The 15,974-nt window shown below is 38.4% G+C and overlaps 1 protein-coding gene across 2 annotated transcripts in view; it reads right to left on the reverse strand.

Moving 5' to 3' along the window:
* Positions 1-15,974, reverse strand: part of rtknb (rhotekin b) — a 55,570-nt gene that overhangs the window by 36,410 nt on the left and 3,186 nt on the right. For both annotated transcript variants that reach the window (XM_022676593.2, XM_022676594.2), the window contains exons 2-9: positions 9,512-9,711; positions 8,311-8,372; positions 8,155-8,208; positions 7,936-8,053; positions 6,254-6,505; positions 5,331-5,425; positions 5,019-5,125; positions 4,444-4,575 (exon numbers count right to left, since the gene is read on the reverse strand). In XM_022676593.2, the coding sequence (XP_022532314.1) occupies positions 4,444-4,575; positions 5,019-5,125; positions 5,331-5,425; positions 6,254-6,505; positions 7,936-8,053; positions 8,155-8,208; positions 8,311-8,372; positions 9,512-9,711 (1,020 nt within the window). The remainder of the gene's footprint in view (positions 1-4,443; positions 4,576-5,018; positions 5,126-5,330; positions 5,426-6,253; positions 6,506-7,935; positions 8,054-8,154; positions 8,209-8,310; positions 8,373-9,511; positions 9,712-15,974) is intronic.

Here is a 15,974-nt window from a genome sequence, read left to right on the forward strand (position 1 = left end):
AGAAGCAGGTCTGCAAGGATTTGGAAGCTGATGGAACACAGGTGTCAGTCTCCACAGTCAAGCGTGTTTTACATCGCCATGGACTGAGAGGCTGCCGTGCAAGAAAGAAGCCCTTGCTCCAGAAAAGGCACCTTAAGACTCGGCTGAAGTTTGCTGCTGATCACATGGACAAAGATAAAACCTTCTGGAGGAAATTTCTCTGGTCAGACGAAACAAAAATTGAGCTGTTTGGCCACAACACCCAGCAATATGTTTGGAGGAGAAAAGGTGAGGCCTTTAATCCCTAGAACACCATGCCTACTGTCAAGCATGGTGGTGGTAGTATTATGCTCTGGGGATGTTTTGCTGCCAGTGGAACTGGTTCTTTGCAGAAAGTAAATGGGATAATGAAGAAGGAGGATTACCTCCAAATTCTGCAGGAAAACTTAAAACCATCAGCCCGAAGGTTGGGTCTTGGGCGCAGTTGGGTGTTCCAACAAGACAATGACCCAAAACACACATCAAAAGTGGTAAAGGAATGGCTAAACCAGGCTAGAATTAAGGTTTTAGAATGGCCTTCCCAAAGTCCTGACTTAAACCCCATTGAGAACATGTGGACAGTGCTAAAGAAACGGGTTCATGCAAGAAAACCATCACATTTAGCTGAACTGCACCAATTCTGTCAAGAAGAGTGGTCAAACATTCGACCTGAAGCTTGCCAGGAGCTTGTGGATGGCTACCAAAAGCGCCTAGTTGCCGTGAAAATGGCCAAGGGACATGTAACCAAATACTAATGTTGCTGTATGTATATTTTTGACCCAGCAGATTTGGTGACATTTTCAGCAGACCCATAATAAATTTATGAAAGAACCAAATTTTATGACTGTTTTTTGTGACAAACATGTATGTGTTCCGATCACTCTATCACAGAAAAATAAGAGTTGTAGAACTTATTGAAAACTCAAGACAGCCATAACATTATGTTTTTTTACAAGTGTATGTAAACTTTTGACCACAACTGTACGTTCCAAACTCCGAGCTGCCGAAAGAAAATGGCATAAAAAACAAAAACAAGCAGACCTAAAAAACTACCAACTGCTCCTGGCTTCCATCTCAGCCAGCATCACGACTGCTAAAGCTGAATTTTACAATAAATTCAGCTCCCTCACAGACTCCCGGAAACTATTTGCTACTTTTAAATCACTACTGAACCCTCCTCCTCCTCCTCCTCCGGCTACATGCCTTACTGCTGAAACACTTGCATCATTCTTTACTGGAAAAGTGGCGGCCATCAGCAACCAGTTTACTGATGTAACATGTAGCAGTCCTACTCTGCTCTGCAGCCCGGTGTCCCTCCACCGAAGGCGTTGCGCTCTCCTCGTTCGCTCCTCTCACTGAGAACGAGACACTGGCTCTCCTAACGCGTAGCCGTCCTACTACGTGTCCGCTTGACCCAATTCCCTCAAACTTACTACAAACCATTGCACCTGCAATCATTCCGGCTATCACTCACACGATCAATGCCTCTTTAACTTCTGGTGTTTTCCCAACTGCTTTCAAACAAGCACATGTGACACCACTGCTTAAAAAGCCTTCTCTCAACCGCGCCCAGGTTGATAACTACAGACCGGTCTCACTACTACCCTTTCTCTCTAAAACACTCGAGAGAGCAGTTTTAAATCAGGTCTCTGGCTTCCTCTCCCAGAATGACCTTCTGGACCAGAACCAATCTGGATTCAAAAAAGGACACTCTATTGAGACGGCTCTGTTGTCTGTGACTGAAGCGTTGAAAACTGCCAGAGCTGCAGGACAGTCCTCAGTGCTCATTCTGCTGGACCTCTCGGCCGCCTTCGACACGGTCAACCACGACTTCCTCCTAACTATACTTTCAAACATGGGGATCTCAGACAATGCGCTGTCATGGTTCAGATCGTACCTCACTGGGCGCTCGTTCAAGGTGTCGTGGCAAGGACAGCTGTCCTCAACCCACTCCCTATCCACTGGGGTTCCCCAGTGTTCGGTACTGGGTCCCCTTCTCTTCTCAATATACACTGCCTCTCTTGGTCAGGTTATCCACTCACATGGCTTTTCCTACCATTGCTTTGCTGATGACACCCAGCTATACCTGTCATTCTCACCTGAAGATAACTCAATCTCTGCACGGATATCGTCGTGTCTCTCTGACATATCCTCTTGGATGAAGGAGCATCACCTTCAATTAAATCTCTCAAAGACTGAACTTCTGGTCATACCAGCAAAACCATCTTTTCAACACAACCTCTCTATAAGCATCGACTCTCTCTCTCTCTCACCGACAAAGGTTGCTAGGAACCTGGGTGTTCTGGTTGATGACCAGCTCTCCTTCACGCACCATGTGGCCTCGGTTGCTCGATCCTGCCGCTTCGCGCTTTACAACATCGGAAAAATTCGACCGTTTCTGACGCAACAGGCCACCCAACTCCTGGTACAAGCAGTCGTCATCTCACGCCTCGACTACTGCAATGCCCTGCTAACTGGCCTCCCGGCCTGCGTAGTAAAACCACTCCAAATGATCCAGAATGCAGCAGCACGTTTGGTCTTCAACCAGCCAAAACGGGCACATGTCACCCCACTGCTCATTGAGCTCCACTGGCTACCAGTTGATGCTCGCATCAAATTCAAAGCGCTTACAATCGCCTACAAGGTGATGACAGAACAGGCTCCTTCCTACCTGCACTGATCACTCCTGAAGGCTTACGCTACCTCCCGGCCGCTGCGCTCCTCCAATGAACGTCGCCTCGCTTTGCCAAACACTCACACAAAGCAATCCAGACTGTTCTCATACAGAGTTCCCCAATGGTGGAACAAACTACCTTCCACTACCAGATCAGGAGAATCTCTCACTATCTTTAATAAACTCCTGAAGACAGAGCTCTTCAAAGAGCACTTACTCTCCTAACACCTCTAACTAACTAACTAATTCTAACCTCATTTCCTTCTTCCCCTCCTTCACTTCTCTATCCCTTTATTTCCCTTCGACCTCCTTTAAGCCCTGTTTAAAAATAGGTTATCTAAATTCCTATTACTTTTGTACTTCATTATTGTAAGTCGCTTTGGACAAAAGCCTCTGCCAAATGAAATGTAATGTAATGTAATGTAAAAATGTGTTTAGAATATAAAATATTATACAATTTTAGATCCAATTCCAATGTCTGAAAAATCATAATTTAAAATTTTAATGTCCTTTAAAAGAGTGTAAGTGTATTATTATACCACTATTTTATCACAGCATTAGTGGTATAAAATGGTTATGAAATGACAATAATACCAATTATTGCATTTATTTCTTTGTCAATATATATAACAAATATGCATCAAATATGCATCATGAATTCACATATATTAACTGTGTGACAGGTTTAATATATATATTACATACATATTATATATATATTCAGGGTTCATACCGTTTTAAACAATACATTTCCATGTTTTTTTCGTGACTTTTTTTATGCCTTCAATGCAATTTTTTAACGACCATACGATTCTTAAAACATTACTACAAATCAACTTAAACTATAAATAAATTAACTATAGTATTAATTATAGTTTAATAATTAAATATGTGTCAGATCTTGAGAGCTCCACTGTGTAGGGCTAAATTACTGAATTAACTCTTAAATCGATAAACTGAAACACAAATATTTTTCCAAAACTTATCCAGGCCTAAAAATTGCTATTTTCAAAATTACATTCCTTTTCAAGGTTTTTCATAATCGTACAAACTCTATATATTACATTGGTTATGTTATATACACCATCAAAATAGAAACTGTGCTCTAAAATATGCAATATTACAAAATGCCATATTTATGTCTGTTTCCTGTGGAGAATTTATTAACGTACACTATAAGGACAAAAATATTGGGACACCTGCTCATTTATAATTTCTCTACTGTCTAGGGATAAGCACTGCTCTGAGGATGTTGGCATGACTTCTCTACAGGGACTAGCCAATCATTATCCCAGGTATCAGTCACATAGTGCCCTCCTGTGGCTGCAGGCGTATATTACAGCAGCATATTCAAGATTTTTTGCACTTTTAAAAAGTGTTTTATATTCTTAAATCATGTTAAATTATATTAGATTAAAGAAAATTCATTCTTGAAGCCTAATTCACTGATGTTTAAGTCTGTGGATCATTGGTCACATTGTTGGTGTTTTAATCTTTCAGAGATCTGTTCTTAATAAACAATTGTTTTCTTAAATAATAGGTAGTCTATGCTTCTTCAGTGTTGCAATATCAATTAGCATCACTTTGAACAGATTCATCTTATTTAAACAGCCCAAAAAATGTTTTTATAAAGCTCAGTTTTAGCGCTTTTTTAAAAAAGTTTAAATCGGGCTTAGGCTCAGACCGGGTCATGCTGAATGTTTTGGGCCTTTTCTAAGCTCTATTCCGCTGTAAGCCTGGCTGAGCCTCACCTTGTTTATAGGGATGGAGAACGCTGGTTCTTCTGAAGTTTCAGCATCTTCTTGTCGATGGTAGCAAATAAGTTCTGTCCCCTTCAGGACACCGTAGACTTCTGACCACACCTCAGGACCATCTTCTGGTCGCTGTATAAAAACACATGGTTAAAAATATCAGCATAAAAGAACAGAATCAAACTCACTCAATACACAACAGAAAAAACGGCATTTGTTTCTACTGGGCACCCAATATAAAAAAGCAGCACACCCTTTTCTGGACAAGCTGAGAGATACAGAACTGTCACTGGAAGTGGAGGAATCATGTGGATTCAGGCAGTATAATAACAGAATAATTATCTAATAATATCTATCTATTTATCTATCTATCTATCTAATTTATGCACCTGCTTAATTTAGAATTATTGCAAGCTTTCTGTAAAAACTGTGAATATAGTTATTATTTAACTGAAACTGCTGATTAGAAAAAACAATGATTTATGAAGGAAAATCATGAAATTGATTATACCACTGTATATAGCCCAAAAATAATTCTGCATGCTTTATTGATCATTATATTGTTTATTATTTACCTGGACCTTCAGGTTGCCGCTCATGACCTGCTGAGTCATACAGTTCGGTTGGGCCACCAGACGACAACACACACTTCCATAGAGCGGCAACCAGAACGAGCTGTCCTCTAAAACACACACACACACACACGACCTCAATGATCTCACAGCATAAAGAACAAAATTTCCACAGGGCTGATATTTATATAGATATAAAAAAAAAAACACTAATAAACACAGTTCAAAATAAACAAATGAAAACTTATATACCAGATAATAACTTTAAATATGGATAGAGTGAATTTCAGCATTAGTTTCAAGGTGTTTTCTCACCTGTGCCAGAGATGGTCAGATCATGAGTTCTGAATGAATTCTGGATGTGGGAGAGCGTCAGACAGGTGTGGGCCAGCAGGTGATACTTCGGCCCTCTGTGTGCACAAATACAGCATTTTAGCCCATTGTGCAGTACATGACTGAGGACATGATAGTACAAAAAAGGATATGATAGATAATCATTTATTAATAACACCACTCATAATATATCATGGAGACCAGAAATTCACGAACTCACCTGACTTTTAGACGTTTAACCATCAGTTTAACTATTTTTTAAACTATTTTTTACTATTTTAATGGCGCAGGCGCAAGTAGTGTAAATAAACTGTTGACGGGGTGTAAGATAGCAAAGAGCTTCGCGACACACCTTGCCAAGGGTGTACCATAGAGCCCTTAGATTCCATCTACACCACACTACTCAAAAGTACACTACTTAAAGAGCAGTGCATAGTTTGAGATTGAAACTGTATTTTTGTCTCATTTGTGTGGACAGAAATATTTTTTCAAAAAGGGGAAAGGAAAATTTCTGTTTTTAGAATATCCAGATGGATATTGTATAATAAAAATAGTGACTGTAATATCAGGAGATCACTCCTAGGGTGATGTGGATAAGCACAAGGCTGCGTCTGTGAGCTGATGTATCAGAACCGAGCGTTAGCGCTGGGATGCTACTCGGTAATGCAAAAGCATCAGCAGCAGTTCAAAAAGAGGCGGAGTCTGTTTTCACATGTGTCGGAGGAGGCGTGTGCTAGTCTTCCTTGTCCTCCTTGTGTTGTGGCATCACTAGTTATGGAGGATATACAGCTTAAGAGCAGCTGAATCAGTGGACATGGACTAAAATATTATTAATGAAGGTATATTAATAGTGGTCATTAATGTTTATAATGCTTCATAGATTGAGAAGTTTAAATGTCTATTACTGTGCTGGTTCATGAACTGGAGATTCTCCGGGGGATCCAGCTCTGTCTCCGTCCGTCTCTCTGTCCGCGCTGCCGTTCAGTCCGCAGGCCGTGGCCGACTCCAGAGCGGCGCGGAGTCTTTTACCAGAGGAGCGACCCAGAGAACCGCTGAGACGAGCCAATCGCCTCGGAGCCTGAGACAGACTGAACTCCTCATCTACAGAACAGCTATACAGCTCCACCCTCAGCTCAAACCCCGGAGACACATCCGCACTGAGAGAGAGAGAGAGAGAGAGAGAAAGAGAGAGAGAGACAGATAAACTCAGAGTCGTTCTCGGAGAAGAAGCTGAGATCATAACACTATCAGCCAAATACGTCTCAGACTAATCACAACTCTTCTTAAATAATTAACATAGAACACTGTTATTAATATCTTATTCATTTATTTTAATATTTTTATTATTATTTATTTTTATTTACTTTTATATGTAAGATATGTTAATATATATATTTGTGTATGTATTTATTTTATTTTTTTTTTCCTTTTGTATATTAACTTGTTTCATTGCTTTGGCAAAAGTTGTTAATTGCAATTCATGCCAATAAAGCTTTTATAAATTGAAAATTGAAACTGAGACAGAGAGAGAGACAGAAAGACAGAGAGAGAGAGACAGAGAGAGAGGGAGAGAGACAGAGAGAGAGAGAGACAGAGAGAGAGGGAGAGAGACAGAGAGAGAGAGAGACAGAGAGAGAGGGAGAGAGACAGAAAGAGAAAGAGAGAGAGACAAAGAGAGACAGAGAGAGAGAAAGAGAGAGAGAGACAGAGAGAGAGACAGAAAGAGAGAGAGAAAAAGGGAGAGAGAGAGACAGAGAGAGAGAGAAAGAGACAGAGAGAGAGAGAAAGAGACAGAAAGAGACAGAAAGAGAGAGACAGAGAGAGAGAGACAGAGAGAGAGAGACGAGAGACATAGAGAGAGACAGAGAGAGATGAGAGACAGAGAGAGAGACAGAGAGGTATAAACATATCAATAAATATTTCAGCATTTTCTGTATTTTTTATTTACGTGATTTCCCTTATTGCAAGCACAATTTATTCTATAATGTTTTTTCTATATGTTGCTCTTTAAGAAGTTTTTATTATGCAATAATATTAATATTAAACATTCTTTCCCCAGTTTAGAAATTCTACAACGTAAGTACAATGTAATTAAGAAAATTTAAATATTATATAATTAAACTTAAAAACTTAAATATGAAATCATAAATTGTTAACCTACTATGAATTATCCGGTGATGAATAATTCAGTAGCTAGTGTTCAGTGTCTGCTTTGTATTATTGATAACTACAAATCTATATCAATATCGACTATGAATTATTCAGCAACTACAACAAATTATTAATTAATATATGACAAATATTTCCAGAGTTACTTTAATTAATTGTATTAATTAGGATGGACCAGAATTATTCAAGAAATACTACAAATTATTTATAATTAACTCTTTCTTTAGTTACTACTAAACAATATATATATATATATATATTCTGTAGTAGTTATGATCGAGGAACATGTGGAAGTGTGGACCCACATACAGATATATTTTTTTAAATAGACAAATAAGCCAAAAGCAATTCCAGAGAGATCCCAGACAATACTGGTACATAAAACGCTGTAATTAGAGTTTAAAAAAAAAAAACTCACAATATGAGTGTGTCCTCGAAGCAGATGTCTGTGTGTGTCCTGTCCACCATCACCAGGTCAGTGTCGCAGATCTCTCTCCCCACAGCCAGCAAGCAGAACACAGCCCACCTGTGCAACTCTGATACAGATGTATGTGCAGGAAGGTCATTTAAATAAATAGATCTGAGCAGAACTAATACATAAATAAATAAATAAATAAATATTCACAAGTATCCTCACCGCCTTTGTTCTTGAAATATTCAGAGTCTTTCCACATGAGAGGGATGCGGATATCTAAATAAAAAACAATACAAAAAGTGAAATATTTATGAATTAATTAATTACATTCATTTAATTTCACTCGGTTATCTGTGTGAATGCATAATTTTCACCCACCTGAAACGGCCACTTTCCCAGTACAGGGCTTCCTCTCTTCAAGAGAGCAACCAGCTGATGACCTGCAATAGTTGTAAATGATCTCAATATTAAATTAAAATTGTTTTAATAAAATGCTTTATATGACTGCTGTATCAACAGCATTATGATATATTTTATATTTTTAAAAGTATTCACTCTTTTGTTTTTGCACATTGGATGCACACATTTGAAATTGAGTGACATCCCATTTTTAATCAACAGGGTTTAATATGATGTCGGCCCACCCTGTTACTTAGCCCATGTTTGTCAGGTTTCTTCTTTTTATGGTCATTTCTGTTCCTGTCTTGGTTCTTGCTTATCTTTGCTAGTCTGCTTGTGTTCCTGTTGTTTTTCTCTAGTCCTGCTTTAGTCATGTCCCCTCATTAGTGTTCCTACCAGTATCATAATCCCCCCTCCTCCAAACTTTATACTTGGCAAGTACCGTTCTCATGGCAACCGCCAAACTCATACATTGGATTGGAAAAGCATGGTATGCCTAGTTGACTGACAGCTTGACGACAACTCAGCTCTCCAACCAAGGCTGTCAATCACTTATTTCCTATATGTAACCCTGCATGCCTTCTTATGATTTAGCAGAATAAGATTTTATAAACTTTATAAAATAAAATATTAGAAAAGAGAAATTTTTTGGAAAGGAAAAGATAGTTTAGAGGTGTAAAAAAGATTAAAAAAATGGCGCTCCCACTATGATCAGGAGGTCGCCAGGTTCGAATCATGTAGTTTGCCATCAGCTGCTGAAGCCCTGAGAGAGCACAATTGGCCTTGCTCTCTCTCTGGGTGGGTACAGTAGATGGCACTCTTTCCCCTTATCACTCATAGGGTGATGTGGATCAGCACAAAGCTGCGTCTGTGAGCTGGTGTATCAGAACCGAGTCGCTGCGCTTTCCTCCGAGTGTTAGCACCGTGATGCTACTCGGCAGTTTAAAAAGAGGCGGAGTCTGACTTCACATGTATTGGAGGAGGCGTGTGCTAGTTTTCACCCTCCTGGTGTGTTGGGGCATTACTAGTGATAGAGGAGTCTTAATGAGTGTGTTGGGTTATTGGTTGCGTAAATTGGGCAGACAATGGAATAAAATAGAAATAAAATTATATATAAAAAAAAAATTAAGAGGGACGAAAACCTTCTGCATGAGTTTAAAAAGACCAGTCCCCCTCGTACCTGCGACCCGTGCGCAGCAGGGCCTGCGCCTCCTTCATGCGCTGGAGCTGACTCATGAGAGCGAGGATGCGACTGTTGCAGGTTAGAAGGCTTTTAGAAGCTTCCAGAGCCTGTTCCCTCTGAGAGCATGCAGCCAGCAGCCGACAGGCTCCCTCCCGCATCCGCACCTCCATCTCTATCTGCTTCTGCACCTCACTGTCCTGCAGAGAGAGAGAGAAAGCGCTGATGAATACACACATGCATTGTGTAAATGCAAATATTAATGCAATTTATATCAGTGTATTGCCATAGTGCTGTACTACAGTCTACCCTATGCAGCTAGTAATGAACTTACACTGAGGCATATGAAATTGGTGATCTGCATAAATAAAATGTATAAATTACAACATAAGTCCTCTAAAATCTTCCAATATTATACAATTAATCATTGAAAATAAAAAAAAAACAATCAGCAGATTCATTAATTATCAAAATAATTGTTAGTTGCATCCATAAATGCCAGCTAAAGCAACAAAACACAGTCCGACTGTTCTAACAGTAAAGATAAGCTGCTGTAATCAATTAAACTTCTGCTAAGCACTGAAGACATTTTAATAGATTTATTTCTCTTTTTTTTTATAATTTTCTCCAAATTTATCTAGGGCAATTGTCCCACTGATTCAGCAGCAGTTCTATTATCGCTGTTTATTGAAAGATATTTAAAGAAAGTTAAAGAGGAGGAGAAAATATGATCTGTTTGGTTATAAAGACTTGCAAGTTAAAATAGTTTCATTGCTGCTCTGTTTGTAGCTGTGCTGTTTGGTTTGTAAGCGCTGTTGCATTGTTGCTAGGTTACCTGTGTGTGGCGGAGTAATACATGATGGAGAGCTTCGGTTACAGTGCATTACCGGCTGATAATTTCACTTATAAAACGAGTTTTTAGAGCTGCAGACGTCTAGAAAAATGTGTGCAGGTTGTGAAAATAGACTCTTGATGGGTTGTTAGATAGCGAAGAGCATCACGACGCACCTAGTGCAGGCTGTACCATAGGCCCCTATGTATTTGTGATCATTTATTCAGGCCTATTGGTCCTCTAGACAGAAGTGTGTTTTTATCCTGGGACAAACCAGCATGTTCCTCACTCTCTCCACTGCCCCGATAAACAAGCAGCTCATCAGCTTAACCTCACTTTACTTTGGCCTGCTCTCTCAACGCAGTCGACTTTCAGCTGCTTCTGAACTCACAATCACCCTCTCACACTCTTCACTGAACCTCAGAGCCCCGGTCGTGTTGATGCCAGCATGACCCATATTTTGATAAGGAACATCAGTAAGCAGCTGTTTATCCATCTACACAGATTAGCTACAGTTAAAAAGTGGTGTTAAAACACGGATCCTGCCGGAGGAGCAGAGGCACCCTGGTTGTGAGAAATCACAGCCACCTGTGGAGCCTAATAGGATTGTGTGTTTCTATCCAACCAACTTTACTACCAGGATTAAGAGAAAATCTGCGCTAATCAGCTCTGCCCTCCATGTGGCTGCTTCACACACTGACCAGGGTCAGCGCAAACATGTTACGAGACCAGTTACACCATCATGTATATTCAGATGCATCTTAAAAAATTGTTATACCATTGAAAAGTGACTTCAAAATGCAAAACTCATATATTATATAGATGTATTACAGAGAGAGTGATCTATTTTAAGCGTTTATTTAATCTATTGTTGATGATTATTATGGCTTACAGCCAATGAAAACCCCCAAAATGAGTGAAAATTAGAATACTATGCAAGACCATTTGATACTTTTTAGCAGTGTGGGCAGTGTGCCAGGTCCTGCTGGAAAATGAAATCCACATCTTTAACACTGCTTCCTTTTTAAAACAAAATATCCACATTTTAAGAAGAATTTATGAATAAGCATATTTTCTTTTTAAAAAATTAACTGTCCTTTTAAATAATAAATAGGACAAAAAAATCTCCACACTCGTCCTACAAACATATTTTACACACACACACACACACACAATCCAGAAGCCCATTCATGAGCTTAGTCACATGAGAGTTCTCAGAATATCACATGGATTAATGAACCACAAAACAACCCAACAGACAAAACACCATGAAACCATGAAACACTGCGTGTTGTTTCAGCTCTGTTCTTGTGCCTGATGTCACAAGTCATCTTAGAAAGAGGTGTTACTTTAAAGAATGTAAAATATAAAACATATTCTGGTTTGTTTAATGATTTCCTTTATAGTGTGGATGATTTTAATGTTAATATGCAATGCAGAACACTGAATTTAAGGTGTGTCCAAACTTCTATTGCGACTTTATATACAAATAACTGTGAATGTAATCAAAATGTGTTTTAGTAAAGTAGCAGTGTTGTAGTATTGTATAAAGTTTCTGTTTGGGTCAATTTTCTCATCATTCTGATCAAAGTCAGAATCAGAAATTCGATTCCTTTCAAACCACAACAGGTTTAAATCAAAGAAACACTGAAACATTGTATAAGTTATAAGGGAGTTCTATCAGTAAAATTCTGGTGTTCCCAGATATTAAAAATGCTTATAGCATCTAAAAATCAAAATTTTAAAAACACCTTTCTAATGGGATTTCTACTTCTACTACAGTTCTATAGTGCAGTACACAGATTCACCACAGAACGGGGCTGTGGGGCGAGTGCTTTTATCCAAAAGGGAGCAGAGCGGAAGACAGAGGGAGTGGAATGAGGTCAGTCAACACAGCCAAGTCTAGACTAGGAAGTCAGGCAGGCGGTTTTGACACGGCCGGTTCCTGAAATCATTCACATAATAACACATAATCAGACTGACCCCAAACAACGAGGCATGAAGCTAAGGTCACATTCTCCTCCATTCACTTCCTACAGTGGAGGTCTTCACTTCCAGCCCTGAGGAAACAGTGTACCGCATTCCCAGCTCAAACACACACAGGAAAACTGCTGTAAACTGCATTTTCCCTCTGTCCCACGCTGGACGGACTGAAGGACGGGACCAGGTGTGGGTCTGTGAACAGCAGGACGGGGTGTGAACAGCGCTCTCTCTGTGTTGAACACAGTGCTGGCAGCCCTGAGGCCCGTCCTGAGCTGGAATGCATGTGTAGAGTTACAAACACGTGGTGCTGTTGTGTGTGAAATGCATTCTATTAAGCACTGACTCTGTTCTTTCCACACTCTCACACTCACACACTCACTCACAGGGTCTTTCATCAGCTCAGACTTAAGTTAAGTTACTTTATTTAAGAAAAGTTACTTTATTTTAGTAAATCAGTTCAAAATGTTAAACTTTTATAACATGTAGACAGCCATATTACAGCCATAATCAGTGTCTCAGAAAATGTGAATAATATATAAGACTAATCAGTGCTTTTGTCAGTGTGGGCAGTGTGCCAAGTCCTGCTAGAAAATGAAATCCAAATTTTCATAAAAGTTGTGAGTGCAGTAAGATATTCCAGAGAACACTGCACTGACTTTGGACTTGATAATAAAACACAGTGGATCAACACCAGCAGATGACAGACATGACTCTCCAAACCATCACTGATTGGTGGAAACTTCACACTAGACCTCGAGCAGTTTGGACTGTGTGTCTCTCCACTCTTCCTCCAGTAAAATGTAAAATTTACTGATGATCAGTGATGGTTTGGGGAGACATGTCATCTGCTGGTGTTTTATTATAAAGTCTAAAATCTTACAGCACTTCATGCTTCCCTCTGCTGATAACAACTTTTATGGAGATGTGGATTTCATTTTCCAGCAGGACTTGGCACACTGCCAAAAGTACCAATTGGTCTTATATTTTAATACAATTTTCTGAGACACCGATTTTTTGGGTTTTCATTGTCTGTAAGCTTCATAATCATCAACAATAAAATAAATAAATGCTTAAAATAGATCACTCTTTTCAATTATATTCTGATTTTTAAAGATGCACCTGTAGAGAACTCTTACAGCCCAGCAGAACGCCAGAACACACTGTGCTAAACTACTGTGAGAAATTCTACAACACTGCACAGAATTTTACAATACAGCACGAGGCGACATTATTTGAATACTTGAATAGTTGGTGCGTACAGTTCTGGAAGGCCTATCTAGACGATTGATCTCAGCCAAATAAACAGGATGCAAAACTCTTCTAGGAAATTGTAGGATTAAGCCAATGTATAAAACTGTACAACATTTTATCAAATCCTACAATGCTCAGCTACTGGAATGCATAGTGTAATATTATGTAATATGTAAATATCTGGGGGGTTTTTCTGTATATATAAGAGCAGTAAGATTAATCGTTATAGCATAGTATAGTTATCACGATATGACTTTTTTTTTAGCTCCATATCACAAATAACAGCAAACTCAAATAGCATTATCTACGTACAGCAATAGAGAGCTTTTCACATTGTGGACTGTGATCATGTGATATAATAAAGCTGGAGGCAGAGTGAGGTAGAGCTAGGTAGAAAAATAGAAAAATAATTTGCAGTTGAGCTGAACTAAGTGCTAAAAAAACCTCTTGAGGAGCTAATTAGTTAATTTAATATGACAAAAATCATGATTTGATATGATTTCGGTCTGTTTATATCTAGTTCTGTTCCCCAGAACCCAGCAAGGAAATAATCAATTATAACTAAATGTACCATCTAATGTACAACAGCTGAGTGTTTAATAGGTAGGGAAAAACAACTGCAATGAAACATAACACATTATGAGCCCTAACTTACTCCACGCACAAGGCCTGTCGCAATGCTCATTGCTATCTTACACCCCGTCAATAGTGTATTTTCTCGCCTTTTTCTCTGCATTTTTTTCTGTGCATTTAAATAAAAGTGGAGCTTTTGCATAAATCTATTTATGATGTAAGGCATACTTTTCCTGTTGTTATGAAAGCAAAGACACACTGACTAAACTGACTATTTTTATGCTATCAGACCTCAATTATTGCCCTTTGTGTTTTTGTTAGCAAAGAGAGTCTTTAAAACATAAAACAAAAAAAATAATAAAACTGTGTTTTTTTTTATTGTATTTATGTTTTATTTATTTGAGATTTTTTAACATCCTTATCCTCCCATTCCAGTGTCTGGAAATTCTTAATAATTAAACATTTATGAGTAATTTGTAAATACATCATCGTGTTATGGTTATTGTGTTACCATTATATCACTAGCATAAAATACTAATAAAAAACTTTTTATAATAACAATAAAATAAAAATAACAATAATATTGTTTAATATAAGTACTTCTAGAACTACATATATCAAACTAAAATAGTTACAATATAAGACAGGTCTAGTTAAAATGGAAATGGTACAGTAGCGCTTAAACCCTCTATACTGCAGACTCCTACACAGGTGAGGTGAAAGAAAGCGAGGGAGGGAAGGAGGGCGAGAGACATTGTTTGTAAAGCAGTAAAAGGCCTCTCTAATCTGTTTAATTCTTCTAAGGAGTCGGACTTACGCAACCTCTGATAAGACAGCGCTGGCCTGCCAACGGTTACTTCACCATTATCACATTTCATTAATTTACTGAGGGAGACTGTTAGACCTGCTGGACAAATGTAGATTCACAGTGTTTAAAATATCCCCAAATCAATAATCAATAATCATATACGACTCAGAGCTTTAGTCAAGTATAGCTTAAAATAGGGCTACAAGTCAGTGCGGTGTTTTTTCCCAGAAAATCTAACAGCACTTGACATGCTGACAACTTTTATGGTGATGTGGATTTCATTTTCCAGCAGGATTTGGCAAACCTATATAATCTTATTTTTTTTTTAGCAAAGAAAAAGCTTTGTATCTGTGCAGTAAGTGTTTATTAGCTCAGTAAAACACATCAGCTCAGCATTACGATAAATATAAACAGCTATTTTACAGCCCTGTTTTTCCTTAAAACATCTTCTAATCTCCTAATCTCTCCTTATCTGAGTTTAATAGAGTTATTTTTAGTTCTCATTATCATATCAATCAACACCTGGTTTGGTAAATTACTGGTAAAATTGGTAAATTAGGTGAGCTGCTGACGGAACTGAACATATTATACACATGCCGGCTGAGGAGCATCCAGGAGAAATCTGGAGAAACTACACTTTGTTCTTCAGCTCGGCTCACAGGATATAACATATCATTAGTTAAAAATTAAAATTCCTTGTTATGTTTTACTGTATTTATGTACTGTATTTATTTGCATCTGTTTAAATCATATGTGGTGATCAAGCAAAAACACTTGTATTCCTGAGAACAGTTTTTAATGATATTCTTTTTTTTTTTTTTAGATGCACCTGTACACGTAGATTTACTAAACTTACTCATCATCTTAAACTTATTCTAAAACTGATACACTGTCCAATAAACGGCAGCAAGTTTAAAATACGATATAGGTCACTCAAAAAAAAAACTCAATCCTACTGGCACTACTTTCTCTTCCAGCTTCAGCCAAAAAACAATATTTCCCCCATCATTCCTCCA

This window comes from Astyanax mexicanus, chromosome 17, assembly GCF_023375975.1.
Source record: "Astyanax mexicanus isolate ESR-SI-001 chromosome 17, AstMex3_surface, whole genome shotgun sequence".
Classification (NCBI taxonomy): Eukaryota; Metazoa; Chordata; class Actinopteri; order Characiformes; family Acestrorhamphidae; genus Astyanax; species Astyanax mexicanus.